This window comes from Mobula hypostoma, chromosome 4 (genome assembly GCF_963921235.1).
Source record: "Mobula hypostoma chromosome 4, sMobHyp1.1, whole genome shotgun sequence".
NCBI lineage: Eukaryota > Metazoa > Chordata > Chondrichthyes > Myliobatiformes > Myliobatidae > Mobula > Mobula hypostoma.
The window spans coordinates 64966201-64988199 of record NC_086100.1 but is presented as its reverse complement, the minus strand read 5'-3'; the positions used below and the strand labels follow the sequence as shown (position 1 = coordinate 64988199).

General features: G+C 38.7%; 1 protein-coding gene across 2 annotated transcripts in view; it reads left to right on the top strand.

The window, feature by feature from the left end:
- Positions 1–21791, top strand: part of acsl3a (acyl-CoA synthetase long chain family member 3a) — a 71983-nt gene extending 50192 nt beyond the window's left edge. For both annotated transcript variants that reach the window (XM_063045887.1, XM_063045886.1), the window contains exons 9-15: positions 2642–2781; positions 4084–4256; positions 7545–7619; positions 9887–10078; positions 11577–11691; positions 14432–14589; positions 21381–21791. In XM_063045887.1, coding sequence (XP_062901957.1) covers positions 2642–2781; positions 4084–4256; positions 7545–7619; positions 9887–10078; positions 11577–11691; positions 14432–14589; positions 21381–21538 — 1011 coding nt within the window. In that variant the 3' untranslated portion in view covers positions 21539–21791. The remainder of the gene's footprint in view (positions 1–2641; positions 2782–4083; positions 4257–7544; positions 7620–9886; positions 10079–11576; positions 11692–14431; positions 14590–21380) is intronic.
- Positions 21792–21999: the final 208 nt, after the last annotated feature.

The window sequence follows — 21999 nt, the reverse complement described above, 5'->3', positions numbered from 1 at the left end:
GGTCATGGCTGATTTATTATCCCTCTCAACCCCATTCTCCTGCCTTCTCTCCATTACCTTTGATGCCCTTACTAGTCAAGAACTTATCAACATCAGCTTTAAATATACCCAGTGACTTGGCCACCACAGCCATTCATGCATTAAATTCCATAGATTCACCACCCTCTAGCTAAAGAAATTTGCCCTCTTCTCTGTTCTGAAGGAATATCCTTCTATTCTATGGCTATCCTTTCTGGTCCTAGACTCTCCCACTAAGGAAGCCTCCTCTCTACATCCATTCTGTCTGGGCTTTTCAATATTCAATGGGTTTCAATGAGATTTCTCTCCTCCCCCCCCCCCACCCCCCACATTCTTCAAAACGCCATGAGTACATGCCCAGAGTCATCAATCCCTTCCCACGATCATTCTCGTGAGCCTCCTCTAGATCCTCTCCAATGCCAACATATCTTAAATAAGGGACCCTCAAATTGCTCACAATAAGCCAAATGTTCTCTGACCAATTCCTTAAAGCCTCGACATTTTAGCTAACATTGTATTTGCTTTCCTTACCACTAATAGCTTGATATTTAAATGTTCCTATTGGTGCCAAAGCTAATTCTGTGGTTTTTTAAAATTAAATTTGACAACACACTGTTAAATCTTAACAGTATAAAAGTCTATCTTGCAAAGTTTCTCATCACTTCTAGCTTTGGGTCAGGCATGGCCCATGGTTTCAATTTCATGCAGTATTAATTTTGGAGGATCTGAGCCTAAAGACGCTGGCAAAGAGTTGGTTAAGAGAAGAAATTACAAGTATATGGGGTCTTCTTGGCTGAACAGTTTACATGTTGCTAGATTATTGGATTTTTTTCCTGCAGATTTTCCAGGCTGTCATACATTCTATAAAACTTCCCATACACTTAATTTGCCCTTTTAGAGAGATTACACAATGGTATAAATTTTCCAGTGAACCCGCTAGATTTGATGAGAGGGTGAAATACAGAGCCAGGTGAGTTTAAGAGGGATTGCAGTGTACAAGGGTGCTGTCAGGTGGGTGGTGAGCACAGGAGCTGGGTCCCTAGTGAGTGGATGGGGAGTTCAGCAAAAATCATCTCATTAGCCAGCTGTCAAATGTTCCTGATTTCTCAATAGCTGGATAGTGGATTATCATAATTTTATGCAATTACCAGACAAGTGTCAAAGGTAGTCCAAATTCGGAAGACTTGAACATACAGTATGTTCTAGGGCAGTGGTCCCCAACCTCGGAGCTGCGAATTAATTAGGTGCCACCCGGCATGTAAATGTCGGCCCAGATCAGAGGCGATTAATTAGCTTGTTTATTTCGGCTTTTTCTTAAAGATGTGCTGGGTGCGCTTCGGCTACTGCTGCACCGCTGCATGCTTCGCGGCCCGGAGGTTGGGGACCACTGTTCTAGGGCATACTTGGAGCAACAGATTGAATGTTTCCAACTAGGCTTTTGTTTGTAAAATATACACCATCCACCATAGACATGTTTTTGTTACAGACAACATTTAATTTCTTGGTCATCAGTACAGTGGAAATAACTTTCATTTTTGATCAAGGAGTTTGAAGTATGAATTTTGTTGCATTGGCTAATAAGAAGGAACAGCAGCTTCTCAATTGCTTAAAATTCCTCTTAATAAATTATCCTGTATTTCTGTGATATGTACAGCATATTATATATATAATAGTACAGCACAGTACAGGCCCTTCGGCCCACATTGTTGTGCCGACCCTCAAACCCTGCCTCCCATATAATGCCCCTCCTTAAATTCCTCGATATACCTGTCTAGTAGTCTCTTAAATTTCACTAGTGTATCTGCCTCCACCGCTGGCTCAGGCAGTGCATTCTACACACCAACCACTCTCTGAGTAAAAAACATTCCTCTAATAACCCCCTTGAACTTCCCACCCCTTACCTTAAAGCCATGTCCCCTTGTATTGAGCAGTGGTGCCCTGGGGAAGAGGTGCTGGCTATCCACTCTATCTATTCCTCTTAATATCTTGTATACCTCTATCATGTCTTCTCTCATCCTCCTCTCCAAAGAGTAAAGCCCTAGATCCCTTAATCTCTGATCATAATCCATATTCTCTAAACCAGGCAGCATTCTGGTAAATCTCCTCTGTACCCTTTCCAATGCTTCCACATTCTTCCTATTGTGAGGCGATCAGAATTGGACACAGTACTCCAAGTGTGGCCTAACCAGAGTTTTAAAGAGCTGCATATTATTAAAAAGGATAGCCTAGGTTCCTTTGAAAAGACACTAGAATTTGATCAAAAAAAGGGAACAATGTTTTCAGAAAAGATTGATTTATTCCTTGAGATACAGCACAGAATAGGCCCTTCTGGCCCTTCATGCCGAACCACCCAGCAATCCCCCGATTTAATCCTAGCCTAATCACAGGACAATTTACAATGACCAATTAACCTACTGACCGGTATATCTTTGAACTGTGTGAGGAAACCAGAGCACCTGGAAGAAACCTATGAGGTCATGGGAAGAAAGTACAAACTCATTACAGCCAGAGGCGGGAATTGAACCTGGGTCACCTGTACTGTAAAGTGTTGTGCTAACCACCTACACTATCTCATGTAATGTCAACAAGCCTACAGTTACTCTATCTCATTTTGTGCCAACAGGAAATTATGGATCGAATTTATAAGAATATAGTAACAAAAGTAGAAGACATGAATAGTATACAACGAACTCTCTTTGTTGTTGCCTACAATTACAAAAAGGAACAGATTGCTGTAGGTTACAACACACCCATCTGTGACTGGTAAGATGATTAAAACTTCTAAATTGTTTTGTGTTAGTGTATGAAGTTATGTGCTAAATTGAATAGAACTAAGCATGCCTCGTTGTTTTTCTTAACTGTGGGGTAGAGGTTTGGGTTTAAAATCGCAAAATAGTGTAAACATATCAGCAATCATTTATAACAGGGGTTCTCAAACTTCGTCATGACTGAGTGGTCCATGGACCCCAGGTTGGGAAGCTTTGATTTATAACTTCAGATAATGATTTTACTTGTGATGCAAATGGCACTTGCGGAAGTTTTATTTGTAAGGAATAAATATTGTTGAAAATAAGCTTTTTTAAAACATTTGTTTCTGTCACTCTTAAGATATATGATACCAGCGCATAAGTTTCTTTATCTTAACAAGATAATTTTACTTTGGTGAATTTTGACATTTGAGTTTTTTGTTCCTCTCTGAAGTTACTCTGGTTGATATGGATTAATTATGTTAAGTTCAATAAAAGATTCCGAACTAGCTGGAACATGTTAGGTGGAATGGGAATAATCGCTGTGCAGTAAATTTCTTTAAACTGTGGTTGTATCCATGTGGCGTAGCACTGTTGATTTGTAAGGACGTAGCAACATAAACTGTCATTCTCCATTTACCGCTGGGGTGGGGGGTAGCAGTTATTGGTAGTACAGAGGAACTATTTCCTCAACAAAGTATAATAAATGTTGCACCATTTAATGCAAATATGTATAATTATTAATCAATGTTAAAATGATCAAGTATATTATAAAAGTTTATAGGAATTTGGTATGCTGCCCAGAATTATCATTTCACAAGCCCTCATTGTAGCCTTTTCCTGTACTATATTTTGATCATTCTTTCAACTTCAACATGGTCCTCTGTCACTGCCATCATTAAACTGATTTTGCTCCATCTTTTCTGAATTCAATAGTCATATTTAAATCCTGCTGAACAACCATTTCTGTCCTGAGGAACTGACATGGCGCAAGACACCGAGTGTTTACTCTTTTTTTTTCCATAGATGCTGCCTGACATGTTGAGTTCCTTCTGTGTTTTGTGTATGATGCTTTGGATTTCCAGTATTTGCAGACTTTCTCATGTTTGTACTTCTACTAGCTCTCTGGTATCAATTTTAATATAACTTTCAGCAATTTTGCTGCTACAAGCCATAATATCAATACAAATTGTATTTCCTACTGGTCATTTATCTAGTCCAGTCTATTTTATTATTTCAAGTTGTTTAACATTATTTGCATTGACTGATTCTTCATCTGGAGCTGACATATTTAAACTATTATTATTTTCCTTTGCAGGTTGATTTTCCGGAAAATACGTTTATTGCTAGGAGGAAAGACCCGGCTCATTCTGTGTGGAGGTGCTCCATTATCACCATCCACACAAACGTTCATGAACATCTGCTTTTGCTGCCCTGTTGGACAAGGATATGGATTAACAGAGACATGTGGAGCCGGAACTATTAGTGATGGTTAGTCATCTCCTGGGAAATGTACTTTGTAACTGTTTCGTGCTTAGCAGAATTTGGTTTAATATCACTGACATATGTCATGAGCTGTGCTATTTTATGGCAGCAGTACATTGCAATGCATAATCAAAAAACAAATTAAAATAAATATGTAACTATTCCTAAAATGTTGATTGTGTGTCTTCAGGCTCCTGTATCATGACCTTGATCATACGAGGGCATGTCCAGGGTGAAGGTGGGGGGGGTCCCTAATGACAGATGCTACCTTTATGAAGCATCATCTTTTGAAGATGTTCTCAAATGCTGGGCAGGCTAGTGCCCATTATTCCCTTTATCTTTTTCTTGATATATTTAACTGTATATATTTAACATGACATTTTATAGTATTAGTGATTTCTAACAAAGTTCAAAAAGTTCAAAGTAAAAATTATCAGAGTACATACAAGTCACCACATACAACCCTGAGATTCTTTTTCTACAGCAATACTTAGCACATCTATATAACAGTAACTGTTAACTGGATCAATGAACAACTGTGTAAATGCAAATATAAATAACAATAAATAAATGTATTACTACTATATGTAGATGAATGCTAAAGGGCAAAAAGTTATTAGAAATTGTCTCCCTATTAGCTATTTTTAGAAGGCAGTTTGTAAACTTTTTCCAGTATCAGATACATCTTTGATATTTTTGAATTGGTATTTTACTGATGCTATATGTAATCATTTTGACTGCAGTTTGCTTTTATCTAAATATGAAGTAACGCAGGTTTATTGCGGCAGTTAATTCTTGAAACATTTAAGTTCATGAATCAAGATTATCAATTAATATCATTGGTCTTCATTTTGCAATACGTCATGTTCACCAAAATATCCAAAGTTTCTGACCTGTTGGATGAGTTTTGGCTACATACAAAAATGCTGGAGGAACTCAGCAGACCAGGCAGCATCTATGGAAAAGAGTACAGTCAATGCTACAAGTTGAGACCCTTCAGCAGGATAAGACGAAAAAAAAGATGAGGAGTAGATTTAAAAGGTGGGGAGGGAGGAGGGAGAAACACAAGGTGGTAGGTGAAACCAGGAGGGGTGAAGTAGAGAGCTGGAAAATTGATTGGTGAAAGAGATACAGGGCTGGAGAAGGGGGAATCTAATAGGAGAGGACAGAAGGCCATGAATGAAAGAAAAGGGTGAAGGAGCACCAGAGGGAGGCGATGACCAGACAAGGGAGATGAGGTAAGAGAGTGAAAAGAGAATGGGGAAGGGGGAGGCCTTACTGCTTGTTCTTATCTGATTTGATCAATTCACAAATGTTTGCTGCTGTTGCTTCTTCCGTTGAGCTTGAAGTATAAATTGAGTTTCACCCAGAGGATGGTGAGTACCTGAAGCACATTGCCTGAGAGAGTGGTAGAAGCAGAGTCACTGTCAGCATTCAAACTTTTTGATGAACTCTTGAATCCCTGCTGCCAAGAAGAATATGTGCCATTTTCTGGATCAGATTAGTATGGCTGGCTGGCCACTGATTGGCAAGGATGTGTTAGCCCAAAAGACCCATTTCCATGTTCTATGACTATAATACCATAGAAAGTAGACTGGTGTGAATGAAGACTTAGCAGCTCATGTGGGTTTGTACTTGGAGAAACCTAGATATGAAAATGCAAAGAAAATAGGAGTAGGCAACTTGGTCCTGCTCCACTGTTCCATTATGATTATCCACTTCAATGTCCTGTTCCTGCTGCCCTCCCATATCCATTGGTCTCCTTAGCATTAAGAAATATACATAGGTCTGCCTTGAATATAGTAGCTAACTTGCCCACTGTACCTTCCACATTGGGGAATTCCATTGCTTCAGCAGGCTCAGGATCAAGACATTTCTTCTAATCCTGGTCTAAACTGCATACTCCTGAAGACTTGAGATCACATGATTCTCTGTTCCACTGAACATAGGCCTATCAAGCTCAATCTCTCCTGCCACTTCAGGGTCTGTCTTGTAAACTTTAACTTCATTCACAAGAACATCTTCAGATGAGGAGACCAAAATGATGCTTTCACATTTTTTTCAAATGACTTCTCACCAAGGCCCGATGCAGCTGCAGCAAAACATCCTTGCTTTCAAAACTAAATCCTTTTGGAATGAAAGCCATCATATAATTTGCCTTTCTAAATGTTTAGTGCACGAGAATGTTTGCCAGGTGTCATTGCACCACCACTTTTCCCACTGTAATTATTCAGGTAATCATTTTTCAAACTAAAATGGATAATGTGACACTAATTCATGTCATACTGCAGCTGCTGTGCATTTGCCCACTCTTCCATCTTCTCTAAATCACATTGCAGCCTCACTTCATCCACCTCCCATCCATAGGTTGTCGTATTTTTCTCCAGTACTGATGGGGAAGATTATTACCAAATCTGTGTTTCTGTGTTTGCATCTTGAAATGTATACACTGTGGGTGGAAGGTTTAAATTAGTTTGGTAATGGGTAGATTTGAGTTTCATTTGGTGCATTATCCAGTGGACAATGTAAATTAATTTTCATTGTTTCATTGGAAGGAACACTTAATTAGCTGAAATGGAAGCGTCGTGATCTTTTGGTTGTTTTAAAATAAATTGCATATGAAGAGAACTAATATTATTACTATGAATAGTTCCTCAATAAATTATGCTAAAATGATTCCTAAAACATGAGATGCATTTTAATAGTTTTTCACAACTGCTAACATCCAAAGCCTGTGATCTACTATATTTTATTTGTAATGTGAATAAATGACAGCATTCTTGTGTACTTTCCCACAACAAAAAATCTGACCTGGTAATTCATCCATTAATTAATGTTGATTGTAGAGTATCTCACCTTAGTGAAAGATTTTAACCCAAGTACTAAACCCCCAAAGAAAATCAATTCCATCTCAAAAGTAAATCCATAATAGAAAAGCTTATTTAGCTCAACTGGTTCATTCGTTGTGTACAATATTAACCTCAATCAGTACAGTATAATGTACTCTGATAGGCTTTCAGTAGAAAATTAGCTAGTAAAACCTTTTCAGATATATTGTAGTTATAATATCAATGACCAGCTATTTTTAAAAAAGTCTTTGGCTGCCTCTTGAAACCCCAATTTAGATTACTGGGGATGGAGAATGGGGGATGCAAAGCATTCAATGTCTCTCCATTGACTTATTCTAGCTATATCAAGCCCAAAGTGTATTCAATTCTCTGTAAACTTCTGTACTTCAGAATCTTTTAACAACTTTTAGATGTGTTTCATTCAAGTGATTTTTGTTGATTCTAGCATTTGACTTCACTACTGGCCGTGTGGGAGCTCCACTTCCCTGCTGTGAAATTACATTAAAAAACTGGGAAGAAGGTGAGCACTGTCATTTGCTTGAAGTGGAAATGTCTAGTAAGAAGTGAAACATTTAATTTCCCATTTCTTAACTTCAATTTATTCCAGTACAATTTTCTGCTGAAGAATGGTAATGTCTCTGTTCTGAATTTATAGCTGCATTATAGAGCTTCCCTATGACACCTTGCAACAGTACAGCACAGGAATATACCCTTCAGCTCACAATGCCTGAGCAAACCATGACTTCAATCTAAACTAAATGATCTTTCTGCAGAAGATCATATCCCTCTATTCCCTGTCAATCTGTGTCTGAATGCTTGCTAAAGGCTGCTGTCACGTTTCTTTCTCTTCAGCTAGCAGAACTTTACAGGCACTTGGACTCTGTTTCAAAACAAACACCAAAAAAAAACCTTATGGTAAATAGTCATAGAAAAGTACAGCACAGAAACAGACCCTTCAGCCCATTTATTCTCTGCTGCACTATTTAAACTGCCTAATCCCATTGAACTGCATCTGGATCATAGCCCTCCATACTCATCCATGTACCTATCCAAACTTCACTTAAACGTTGAAATTGAGCTTACATGCACCACTTGTGCCGGCAGCTTGTTCCACACTCTCATAACCCCCTGAGTGAAGAAATTTCCTCTCATGTTTCCCTTAATCTTTTCACCTTTAACCCATGACCTCTAGTTGTAGTCCCACTCGACCTCTATGGAAAAAGCCTGCTTGCATTTACCCTATCTATATCCATGATAATTTCATACACCTCTTTCAAATCTTCCCTCAGTCTTTTACATTCCAAAGAATAAAGTCTTGACCTATTCAATCTTTCTGTATAACTCAGGTGCTCCAGTCCCAGCCACATCCTTGTAAATTTTGTTTGTACTATTTCAACCTATTTACATGTTTCCTGTAGGTTGGTAACCACAACTGCCCAAAATACTTCAAAATGGGCCTCACCAATAGGGTAAATGCAACTTCAATATAACATCTCATCTCCTGTACTGAATATTTTGATTTTCTTTACGAACGAATCTACCTGTGACTCCAATTTCAATGAATTATTGACCTGTGTTCTCAGATCACCTTGTTCTACCACACTCCTCAGTATCATACCATTCACTGTGTAAGACTTACCCTGGTTGGTCCTCGCTCTTGTCTGCATTAAATTTGATCTGCTGTTTCTCAGCCCATTTTTCCAAGCTGGGGCAGATCCCTCTGCAAAGCCATGATAGCCTTCCTTGTTGTCCACTACATCCCCAATCTCGGTGTCGTCTGCAAATTTCTGATCCAGTTGACAACATTATCATCCGGATCATTGATTTAGATGAAAAACAACAACAAACCTATCACCTGTGACACATCACTAGTCACAGGCCTCCAGTCAGAGAGGCAACCATCTACTTCCACTCTGGCTTCTCCCACAATGCCAATGTTTAATCTAATTTATTACCTCATCTTGAATGCCCAGTGACTGGACCTTGACAACTTTCCATGCCTTGTCAAATCCCTTACTAAAGTCCATGTAGATAACATCCACTGCCTTGCCTTCATCAACTTTCCTGGGTATCTTCCTCGAAAAGCTGTAAGATTGGTTAGACATGACCTTCCACACACGAAGCTCTGCTAACTATCCTTAAACAGTCCATGTCTATCCAAATACTTGTACATCCAGTCCCTCAGAGTACCTTCCAATAACTTTCCCACTACTGTTGTCAAGCTCACCAGCTCCTGGTTTATTTTTAGAGCCATTCATGAACAGTGAAACAACACTGGCAATCCTCCAATCCTCTGGTACCTCTCCTGTCACTAAGGATGATTTAAATATCTCTGCTAGGGCCCTGGCAATTCTACACTGGCCTCTTGTAGGATCTGAGGAACACCTTGTCAGGCCCTGGGGATTTATCCACCTTAATTTGCCTCAAGACAGCAAACACCTCCTATGTAATTTATATAGAACCATGACCTCGCTGCTGCTTTGCTGCTCTCTAGACTCTTGTGTCCATCTCCCGAGTAAACACAGATGCATAAAGTACTTTTGGGATCTCCACCGTCTCTTTTGGCTCCATGTATAGATTACCATTCTGATTTTTCCAGAGGACCGATGATATGAAGTAATTGTCAACCTCAATAGTTATTACAATGGCTAACCTGGATATGCAACACACAGACATACGTCTGTGTACCTTTTCAAGGCTTCAGATAAAGTTGGCTATACCTTGCATGTTTCTGTCTGAGTGTTAACTCTATACATCACCTTTTTATTTTCCTATTTCGTTAACTAGGTGGATATACTGTTTATGACAAGCCTCATCCAAGAGGAGAAATTATTATTGGTGGCCCAAATGTTACCTTGGGATACTTCAAGAATAAATCCAAAACAATGGAAGATTATTTTATGGATAAGGATGGGCAGGCGTGGTTCTGTACTGGGGATATAGGCGAATTTCAAAACGATGGATGTCTTAAGGTCATTGGTTAGTGTCTGTAAATCTCTGATAACTGAATGTAAATTTCAATCATTATGTAATACTAGAATTGAAAAACCTAAACTTTTGTGATAATGGTAAGTGTGAATTCAACAAAAGTATATTTGGGCAGGGGTCTATTTCCAAACACTATTTAAAAGCTATTTTCCCCTCAAAGTTTAGCCTTTGGGATATTGCCAATTATAAGTCACTATAATCTTGGGAAAATATATTTTTCAACAGCAAATGCTAAACCTAATGAGATCACTCTTTTGCCCTTAAAAGAAACTTAAATGTTTCTGCTGAAGCATTGCCATATGTTTCTCCAGTTTGCCCCCAGGAATTAATCAAAAATTTTTTTCGTAATGCCTGATAAGCAGCTGTTGGAATACAAGCAATCTTGTAAAGCATTGTTTGCAGTTTGCATCTACTACAAAAGTCTAGTGCAAAGAGATTGGTCTTGTTTAACATATGACCTAATTCATTATCCTCAGTAACAGTTTACAGTGAAGGATTAGAATGTATGTTTAATTGTTAATGATCTTAATTTCATTGGAATAATATTTTCCTGTTATCTCTATACACTATGATTACATGAAACATTACCTGAAAGGTTAAATGGTGATGATCAAACTATACCTCCTTTCAACTAAGGCCAAATGACTTCCCATCTCCTCCCGATTCTTTCTAGCATTGTGCACAGTGATGGGGATATGTATATTATTCATCCAGGCATATCGCTTAGAAACATAGAAAACCAACAGCACAATCCAGGCCCTTTGACCCACAAAGCTGTGCTGAACATGTCCTTACCTTACTACCTAGGCTTACCCATAGCTCTCTATTTTTCTAAGCTCCATGTACTTATCCAGGCGTCTCTTAAAAGACCCTATTGTTTCTGCCTCCACTACCGCTGCTGGCAGCCCATTCCATGCACATATATTGCTTTTCAAAGAGGATTATTTAAACCAGCCAGAATATTTATTAATTTGAGGTACTTGACAACCAAATTTGGTAATTATTCTTAATTTAATAACATTTCTAAGAATTGAGAATTTTAAGTTCATAATCTTCAAGTGACCTGGCTAGTGGCGTAGTGGCATCAGCGTCGGACTTCGGGGTGAAAGGTCCCGAGTTCGAATCCAGCCGGCTCCCCTGCATGCTTTCCATCCATGCTGGGTTACGAGCTGGTGATCTCTTTGGAAACTCACCCGGCAGAAGGCAATGGCAAACCACTGCTGTAACTTGCCTCGTACGCGGTTCCCCACTACGTCAGAGAGGCGTGGAGGGAAATCGTCTGCTAACCGGAGAAACTCTGGATGCGACGTACCTTTCCTTTCCTAATCTTCAAGTTATTTCATATACAAACAATCTCAGTTTTTATACAGATTGAATCTGGGTAAAATCTGTGTTGACATTGTAAGATGTAAGATAATGTTTGTGAATTTTTTTTAAACAGAATGCTTTAATTTCAAGAATTATAACTGCAATTGTCCATTCTCTATAGATCGTAAGAAAGATCTTGTGAAGCTCCAAGCTGGGGAATATGTAGCCTTGGGAAAGGTGGAGTCTGCTTTGAAGAACAGTCCATTAATTGATAATATCTGTGTCTATGCAAACAGGTGAGATTTGTGTATATTTCTACCTTTCTGAATAACCTGTTGCTCTACAGAATCTAAAACATAAAATCTGCAAATATTTGTGTGGATGCCAGTCTACGAATGGATTCTTTTTACCAAAATTAAGTGTAATTAAATTCCTTCCAGGTACAAGCATAGATTGCTCTTTGGTGTACACACCAGGGACAGCAGAGAGCATTTCAAATGCTTGTCTCTTTCTCATTTCTAACTTGAAAATTCCCGGTGTAAAGCTGAAGAAATTCTTTCCTTATATCTGGCAATGTCAGATTGATTTTGCTTACACTATAGTACAGTACCTTGTAAATGTATTCAGCCTTTGTTCACATAAATGAATATTACAACCAGGGATTTTGATCTATTTAACTAGGAAATTTTATTTGTGAATCATTTGCTTTTTCCCCAACAGTAGAGCTCAAAAAAAACAGGGAAAATTGTTAAGCATGAAAAACTAAAAATTCAAAAACTGGAATGTCAGCACTTCAAAAGTATTCATCCCACTTTACTCAGTACTTAACTGAACTACCCCTTAATGCTATTACAGCCAGTAATCATTTTGGACGAGTCTCTATTAGCTTTGCACAATGTGATGGAGCAAGATTTTTCCATTCCTCCTTGCAAAATTGCTTGAGTTGTGTCAGGTAAGTTGAGGAGCAGCTGTGGACAGCATTCTTGAAGTCTTGCCAGAGATGTTCACTTGGGTTAAACCCAAGACTCTGGGCCATTCAAGGACATCCATTTTCTTCATTTGAAACCACTCCATGATTGCTCTGGCAGTGTGCTTTGGGTTGTTGTCCTGCTGAAAAGCTAACTTCCTCCCCAGTTTAAGCTTTCTAACAAAGGCTAGCAGGTTTTTTATCCAGGATCTCTCTGTATTTAGCAGCATTCATCTTCCCATCAGTCCTGACCAGATTTCTGGTCCTTGTGCTGAAGGGCATCCCCATAGCATGATGCTACCTTTACCATATTTTACAGTAGAGATGGTGTTACCTGGCTGATGCACAGTATTAGATTTTTATTATCAGAATTTTGAGGCCAGAAAGTTCCACTTTAATCTCATCTGACCACAAGACCTTCTTCCACATCTTTGCAGTATCTTCTAGGTGATACTTTATAAATTCACAGACAAGGATATGATTTTTTTTTTCAAAGAAGGCTTCTTCCTTGTCACTCTTCCATAAATGCCCTTTTTGTCCAAGGCCTTGAAGATTGCGAAGCCGTAAGCGTCATCTCCAGTTGCAGCCCCTGACTTCTACAGCTCTCAGTCAGTGACTGTTGGCATCACGGCAGCCTCTCTTACAAGTGTGACTAAGTTTAGAGGGGCAGACTGTGCCTGTGGTTTTATATTTTTTCCTTTTTTTTTGCAATGGACTGCACTGAGCTCTGAGGTATATTTAGTGCCTTTGAGAAGGTGTTGTACCCTTCTGCAGATTTGTTATTTTTTAAAATGATCATTTTCCTCACTTGTTCCTGAACGCTCTTTTGTCTTCCTTTTGGTTTGGTCTGTTGAAAATCTACCATACTGTTGGACTTTACAGAGAGAGAGGGCATTTATTCTTATTAACTGAAATAGGTGATCCACAAATTTTGTACATCAGCAAATTGGATGAATTGGTAAGGTAATATAGAGTATTGCATCTGAGGAAAGTTGGCATAGTAATTGCAAAGGAGATGAATACTTTTTTCAGCCTCACAATTTTGGTTTTTAATTTTTTGTAAATTGATAGGTTTTGGAATTTTTCTTTTGATTTGACATGATGCACAATGTTTTGTAGATTACCTCAAAAATCCTACTTCAATATATTTTAAATTTAGAAAATGAGACAGTAAAATAGTTGTGGAGGCTGTGTACTTTGTCAAGGTACTGTATGCTTATTGCCATTCTTTCTGCCTTTCTGTTGTCTAGTATTTCATTCCCTCTGATATTCATCTGCTGTAAGCTACAGTTCCTTGTGCGATGTGTTTCATGTTCTTTCAGATTAATTAGACAAAAGTTTGTGTTCTCTCTTTACTTGTGACTTAAGATTTTATCAGTTTGTCTCCAGCAATTTATAACAATTGCAAAATCTTACTAAGGTCACGTATATTAATGAATACCATTTGATGCTTTGAACAATTAAATCGTGAATTAGTATATTTCAGGTTTTTTTTTAATTATCTCTAGAAATTCAATTTTTGTAACATAGCTGGAATTTGGTCTTGATTTTTTGGTTAATAGTATTTTGTGCTGAAAATGCATCTCATAATTCAAAGTCATGAACATTTAAAGTAAATGAAACAAATGAGGACTGTTTAGGACACAGCCCCACCTGCAAAACAGATGAAGCAAGCAACATTCAGGAGCATTCACCAAGATGAAGCATCATAATTTTAATAGTATTTTAAAAAGAAACTGATCTATAAAAATCTACTATGACACTTCAAACAATTAAGGATATTTATTAAATCTAGCTAATTTAAATAAGTCAATTGAAGCTTAATTTCTGAGAATTCCAGCCCTTGCTACAGGGATAGTTTAGTAATCACTGGTAAAAATGGTTCAGAGTAACTGTCATTTTCCATGCAAAATGCACCTCTTCAATTACTGCTGTATAAATTTTGAAAATCCATGTCTGGTAAAATTTTCAAACTGTCCATTATTGTCACTTTGGACATTTTCTTGAAATGTTAATGTCTATAAATGTTTAGCAACCAAAAGTTAATTCACAAATTGTTTTCTCCCTAGTGATCAGTCATATGTCATCTGTTTTGTGGTGCCCAATCAGAAACAACTGCTAACTTTGGCTCAGCACAAGAATGTAATAGGAAGCTGGGCTGAGATTTGTAACCACCCAGAAATGGAGAAAGAAGTGCTGAGAGAGATCACTGATGCTGCTACAATTGGTGAGCTTGAAAGAAAAAAAGACTGTCCTACTAATGAATTCAGTTCATGTTTAATCCACAAACATGATGTTATGGATTACTTAGAACAGTCTATAGTTTCAACTGCATTGATCAAGTACAATAGCTATGGTTTCATGGCTGAAAGAAGATTATAGCTGGGAGCTTAATGTCCAAGGATACACATTGTATTAAAAGAACAAGCAGGGAGGCAGAGGGGGCAACATTGTTCTGTTGGTTTAAAAAAAAAATGAAATCAAATCATTAGAAAGAGGTGACATAGGGTTGGAAGATGTTGAATCATTGTGGGATAGTGCTAAGGAACTGTAAGGGTAAAAAGACCCTGATGGGAGTTGTATACAGACCCCCAAATATTAGCCTACAAATTACAGTGGGAGATAGAAAATGCATGTCAAAAGGGCAACATTGCAATAGCCATGGAGGACTTAAATTTGCAGGTTGATTGGGAAAATGAGATTGGTGCTGGATTACAGGAGGGGGATTTTCTAGAGTGCCTGTGAGATGGCTTTTTAGAGCAGCTTGTGGTTGAGCCCACCAGAGGATCAGCTATTCTGGAATGGGTGTTGTGTAATTTATTAGAGGTCTTAAGGTAAAAGAACCCTTCATGGCAACCCTTCATGCAATCAAATTCACTGTGAAATTTGAGAAGCTAAAGTCAGTTGTATCAGTATTACAGTGGAATTAAGGGAACTACAGAGGCATGAGAGAGGAGTTGTTCAGAATTAATTGGAAAAGAACACTGTTGGGGATGATGGCAGAGTGGCAATGGCTGGAATTTCTGGAAGCAGTTTGAAAGGGGCACAGGATATATACATACCAAAGAGAAAGAAGTATTCTAAAGTAAAGATGATGCAACCGTGACTAACAAGAGAAGTTAAAGCCAACATAAAAGCCAAAGAGAGAGCATGTAATAGAGCAAAACTTAGTGGGAAATTAGAGAATTGGAAAGCTTTTAAAAAGCAGTAGACGGCAACTAAAAAATCATTAAGAATGTAAAGATGGAATACAAAAGTAAGCCAGCCAATAATATTGAAGAGGATGCCAAAAGTTTCTTCAGATACATAAAGTGTAAAAGAGAGGGGAGAATGGATATTGGTTTGTTGGAGAGGGAGCAATGGAGGAGAATGAAATGGCAAGTGAACTGAATAAATATTTAGCATCAGTCTTCACTGTCCATGACACTAGCAATATGATGGAAGTTCCAGTTGCCAGGGGTCATGAAGTGTGTGAAGCTACCATAACTAGAGAAAGTTTTTGGAAAACTGAAAGTAGATAATTCACCTGGACTAGATGGTGTACACCCCAGATTCTGAAAGAGGTGGCTGAAGAGATCAATAGGTACATTTAATGTCACAGAAATGTATACAATATGCATCCTGAAATTCTTTTTCTTCGCAAAAATCCACGAAAATAGAGGAGTGCCCCAAAGAATGAATAAAAATTAAACGTTAGAATCCCAAAGCCCCCCAACTCCCCTTCCCACGCATAAGCAGCAGCAAAGCAATGACCCCCCCCACCAGCAAAAAAAATCTATACCCTCCACCAAGCGCTCGTGCAAAGCATCAGTTAAGATACAGACTTGCAGTATCCCAAAGACTACTTGTTCACCTGGTAATTCGACATACCACAGGCTTTCTCTCTCCCGAATAAGGGAAAAAGAGATTTCCCTGTTTCATGAAGATATTAGTAATAATCTTTTAAGAATCAGTAGATTCTGGAATGGTTCTGGAAGACTGAAAAATTGATATGTCACTCCAAGAAGGGAGAGAGGCAGAAGAAAGGAAATTATAGGCCAGTTACTCTGACCTCAGTGGTTGGGAAGATGTTGGAGTTAATTACCAAGGATGAGGTGTCAGGGTTCTTGGAGGCACATGATAAAATAGGCTGTAATCAGCATAGTTTCCTCAAGGAAAAATCTGGCTTGACAAATCTGTTGATATTCTTTGAAGAAATAACAAGATAGATGGACAAAGAAGAATCAGTTGATGTGTTCTTGGATTCTCAGAAGGCCGTTGACGAGGTGCTACACATGAGGCTGCTTAATGAGCTGCGAGCCCAGAGTACTTATAGAGAAGATTCTAACATGGGTAAAGCTGTGGCTGATTAGCAGAAGGCAGAGTGGGAATAATGGGAACCTTTTTTGGTTGGCTGCAAGTGTGAGAAAACTCTTCATACAACAAGCCATTCAATCCTGGAATCATGCACAGGGGTTTGAGTTGGGGCCGATTCTTTTTATGTTATATGTCAATGATTTGGATGATGGAATTGATGGCTTTGTTGCAAAGTTTGAAGATGATAGGTGGAGGGGCAGGTAGTTTTGAGGAAGTAGAGAGGCTACAGAAGGACTTAAGAGAAGATTAGGAGAATGGGTAAAGAAATGGCAGTTGGAATACAGTGTCGGGAAGTTTATAGTCATGCATTTTGTTGGAAGCAATAAAAGGGTTGACTATTTTCTAAATGGAGAGAAAATACAAAAAAAAAGAGGTGCAAAAGGATTGGGAGTCCTTGTGCTGGATTCCCGAAAGGTTAATTTGAAGGTTGAGTTTGTGGTGAGGAAGGCAAATGTGATGTTGGCATTCATTTCAAGAGGACTAGAGCATAAAAGCAAGGATGTAATGTAGAGATTTTATAAGTACTGGTGAGGCCTCACTTGAAGTATTGTTAGCAGTTTTGTGCCCCTTTTAGAAAAGATGTGCTGATACTGGAGAGGGTTCAAAGGAGGCACATGAAAATGATTCCAGGATTGAATGGCTTGTTGTATGAGGAGTGTTTTCTGACTCTGGGCCTGTGTTAACTGGAATTCAGAAGATTGAGGGGTGGTCTAATTGAAACCTATCAAATGAGGACATGAGTTGAGAGTTAAAGGACAAAAGCTTAGGGGTAACATGAGGAGGAACTTCCTTACTCGGAGAGTGGTAGCCGTGTGGAATGGGCTTCCAGCAGAAGCGGTTGAGGCAGGTTTGATGTTGTTGTTTAAAGTTAAATTGGATAGATATATGGACAGGAAAGGAATGGAGGGTTATGGGCTGGGTGCAGGTCGGTGGGACTAGGTGAGAGTAAGAGTTCGGCACAGACTAGAAGGGCCGAGATGGCCTGTTTCTGTGCTGTAATTGTTACGTGGTTTGTTATATGGTTATAAATGGTGAAAGACCGTAATGGAGTAGATGTGGAGAGGATGTTTCCTATAGTGGGAGAGTCTTAAAACCAGAGGACACAGCCTCAAAAAGCGGGGTGTTCTTTTAAAATAGAGATGAGGAGTAATTTCTTTGTCCAGGCAGCGGGCAATCTGTAGAACTCGTTGCCACAGGCAGCTGTGGAGGCCAAGTCTATATGCATATTTAAGGCAGTGGTTGATAGATTCTTGATTGGTCAGGGCATGAAGGGATACAGGGAGAATGCAGGAGATTGGGATTGAGTGGAAAATTGGATCAGCAATGATGAAATGGTGGAGCTGACTCGATAATCCAAATGGCCTAATTCTGCTCCCATGTCTTATGGTCTTATGGTTTCAAGGCCTGACATTTATTATAGGATACGATGAATTCAGACATTTAACAGAAGTTTGATGTTTAAACTCGAGGCTTACCTGCAGATAGTGGGCATTTAAAATCATAACATGCTGGGAATCATCAGCAGGTCAGATTGAAATGTTTTAGAAAGCAGTGTAGTGAAGATATATCACTGATTAAGTAGTTATGAGTTGGATTTTCTTTACTCTTGGTAATGTTGGTTGTTGGCTTTGCTGCAGGGTACGATTTTGATTTGTTCTTATTGCACAGCTTTCATATTAGCTTGAGGCATATCCCAGCCAATGAATCAGCAGAATATGCACAAATCATAGGGTGATACAGTTAATGTTGACTGATCCAAGGCTTTACCTGAGATAGTTATGATGGAAACTAAAAATCTCTGCCCCTGCTAGGAGTACATGAACCAGTTTTTATAGATGTAGGAGTATATCACTGACTCTTCGGTAAGTTTGCTAAAGGTGGCAGATTTGCTGATTTCTGCAGGAAATGATCTCTGTTGAGGCCAAGTAAACGGGAACAAAAGCCTCAAGCATTTTATTTGTAGATTTGGGTATTTTTCTGCCCTGCTTTAAACCTAACAAAATGGAAGCTGCAATTAAAATTTATTATACAAGCATATTAACTTCAATTTCAGATACATATCTACAAACACATAGAAATATCTGAACTTGAAGTCTTAAATTCTAATTGCAGCTTCCATTTTGTTAGGTTTGCTTTAAATTTTAAATGCTATCTTTTACTACATTAAAAATGGCAATTGCACTTTAAAAATTTAATATGGTTAAAGTTCCCTTTTAAAATCATTCACCCTACAAATTCTGAGCTTTTTAAAGGATAGTGCGTTTGACGATTCATAATGTGATCTCTGTATCTTGAATGCTGCAGACTTTATTTCTAATTTTTAGAAACATTTAAGTTGTAAATGATCATAGCTTATAGTAAACTCTTGACCATGATCTTAGTGATGTGCTGATGGTGACTATAAGACATTGGAAAAGAATGGGGCCACCTTCACCCCATCAAATCTTCTCCACCATTCGATCATGGCTGATTTATTATTCCCTGTCAGCCCATGCCTTCTCCCTATAATCTTTGACACCATCTCTAATTAAGAAGCTACCAACCTCTGCTTTAAATATACCCAATCACTTAGCCTCACAGCTATCTGTCAGAATGAATTCCATCGATTTAGCATCCCCTGGCTAAAGAAATCCCTCCTCATCTCTATTCTGAGGGGATTTGTTTTATTCTGAGCTGTGCCCTATGTTCCTATACTCTTTACTGGAAATGTTCTCTCCATATCCACTCTATCCAAGCCTTTTAAAATTCAGTAGATTTCAATGAGATCTCCTTCGTCTTTTTAAACTCCAGCAAGAACAGGCCCACAACCAGTAACGTGTTAACCCTTTCAACCTAGGGACCATCCTCTAATCTACTCTGATTTATAGCCTTTTTTTCTGCCCCCCACCCCCCACCCTGACTCTTGAATTTCTGGCATGTTACTGATACCTTCCATATGTTTCTATTTCATCCCCATGACTGTTTAGTTTAAAGTCTTAACCATAGCACAGGTTATGCAATTTACCAGGATGCAGGCCTCAGCCTGTCCCATTGGAACAGTCCCTCCCCCAGTACTCATGCCAATATCCTACAAATTCAAGCCCACTTCTTCCACACCAATTTTTGAGCCACATACTTAACTCACTGCTTGACCGGATGTCAACTTGCATGTGGCTTGTTTAGTAATTCAGGGATATTAATCATTTGGTTCTGCTTTTTAATTCAGTCCCTAATTGATCAAATTCCCTCAACAGAACCCCTTTCCCTGTTCAACCTGTATTGTTGGTCCACCCCCTCCCATGGACCACAACAACTGGATTTTTCCCCTCCCACTCAAAATTCTTCTGCTGGTCAAATGAGATGTCTTGAACTCAGGCACCAGCTAGGCAATACAGACATCAGGGCTCTCAATCCTTCTGGCAGGAAATTGTCCATGCTCTCCACAATTACAGCCATATTTCTCTCACCTCCCCCCCCCCCCCCCGATTGGTTACCTGAACCACAGTGCCACAATAAAATCTGAATACGTATCAAACTCTTACACTTTAAATCTTAGAGGCAGATTCCTGCAAGCAAGGTGTCTTTCATTTGATAGGGAGATTATATGGTGAAAAGCAATTGTTTTTTCACAAAAGCTGATTTTGGAAATTCAACCATAAAGTGTATATTTTAAAGTTCACTGAGGTTGTAAGACAGTGGAATACCCTTTCACAAAATTATTTTGGATTTTTTTATTATGTGGATGTTGAAGACAGGGCCAGCATTTAATATCCACTCTTTTGAACTAAAGGCAGATGAGAGTCAGGCACCATGGTGGGTTTGAAGTCACACAGGACAGGCTGAGTTAGAATAACAGATTGTAGCTCTGCATCTCTGGTTTTTGTAAGCCTTATGTTATTTGCACACCTGTATAGGATTAGATGTAGTGACATAATTCATTACACTGAAGGATATTAGTTAAGTAGATGGGTTTATAGTAGGTTCATGCTTATCATTACTGGGACTAACTTTTAAAAAATCTACATTTATTTAGTAATTAAAATTTAATTTCCCCAGTTTCCAGACTGGAATTTGAATCTGTGCTGTTGGAGCAATGGTCTAGAACTCTTGATAACTTCTAAAGTGACTTGGTGAATACACTTGGTACCTGAGTAGAAACTGACAGGAGGCCATTGAAGCCACAGTGAAGTTCTTTTTAAAGCAATTAAATCATACCCATTGCCCCTTTTCCTGTGGCCCTGAAAATTGTTTTCCCTCATGTCGATTGAGTTGCCTTTTGAAAGTCCTGAATGATTCCAACTTTAAGTAATGCACAATGGGCAGCTTGGTAAGTCGCTTTTCATTGTGCTTAAAGACTTACTTTCTCACATTAATGAATACCTGAGTCATATTGAATGTAGCTTTATAACCATACCCTTCCATTCTTTCCAAATGCCAAAATGCAGTGGGGTAATCAGATTCACATTTTAAGGATGGATTAAGCAGGTAAGAAAGATTAAAGGAATGCAGAAATGGTGGGGGGTGGGGACAAAGGGCACAGAATAGATTAGGATCATTCAGAGGATAAAAGCTAACACTGACTGACAGGAAGGAAGCAGTTCTTTTTGTGTTATAATTTGTGTTTTGTAGATTCAAATCTATATATGTTGTAATTTTAATTACTTGTTTGGCATTTGTTTGCAGCAAAATTGGAGAAATTTGAAATACCATTAAAAGTGCGGTTGAGTCCTGAACCTTGGACTCCAGAGACAGGCCTGGTGACAGATGCCTTCAAATTGAAACGGAAGGAACTCAAAACCCACTATCAAGCGGACATTGAACGAATGTATGGTGGAAAATAATACCTGCATTCCACACAACCCAAATAAATAGGAATGACTCTGAAAGATGATTATAACAGACATCAGAACACAATGTTTTCAAAACTAAGGTCATAGGATTAATCAAAAAGAGAACATCACATTATAAAATAGGTTATTCTGTAGTATTCTTTATAGGTATTAACATTTATCCAGGTCAAGATTGCTAAACCATTTGAAACAAAAATAAGCAACACACATCAAAGTTGCTGGTGAACGCAGCAGGCCAGGCAGCATCTGTAGGAAGAGGTGCAGTCGACGTTTCAGGCCGAGACCCTTCGTCAGGAAGGGTCTCGGCCTGAAACGTCGACTGCACCTCTTCCTACAGATGCTGTCTGGCCTGCTGCGTTCACCAGCAACTTTGATGTGTGTTGCTTGAATTTCCAGCATCTGCAGAATTCCTGTTGTTTGTGAAACAAAAATAATTTGTTTATTTGTGTTTG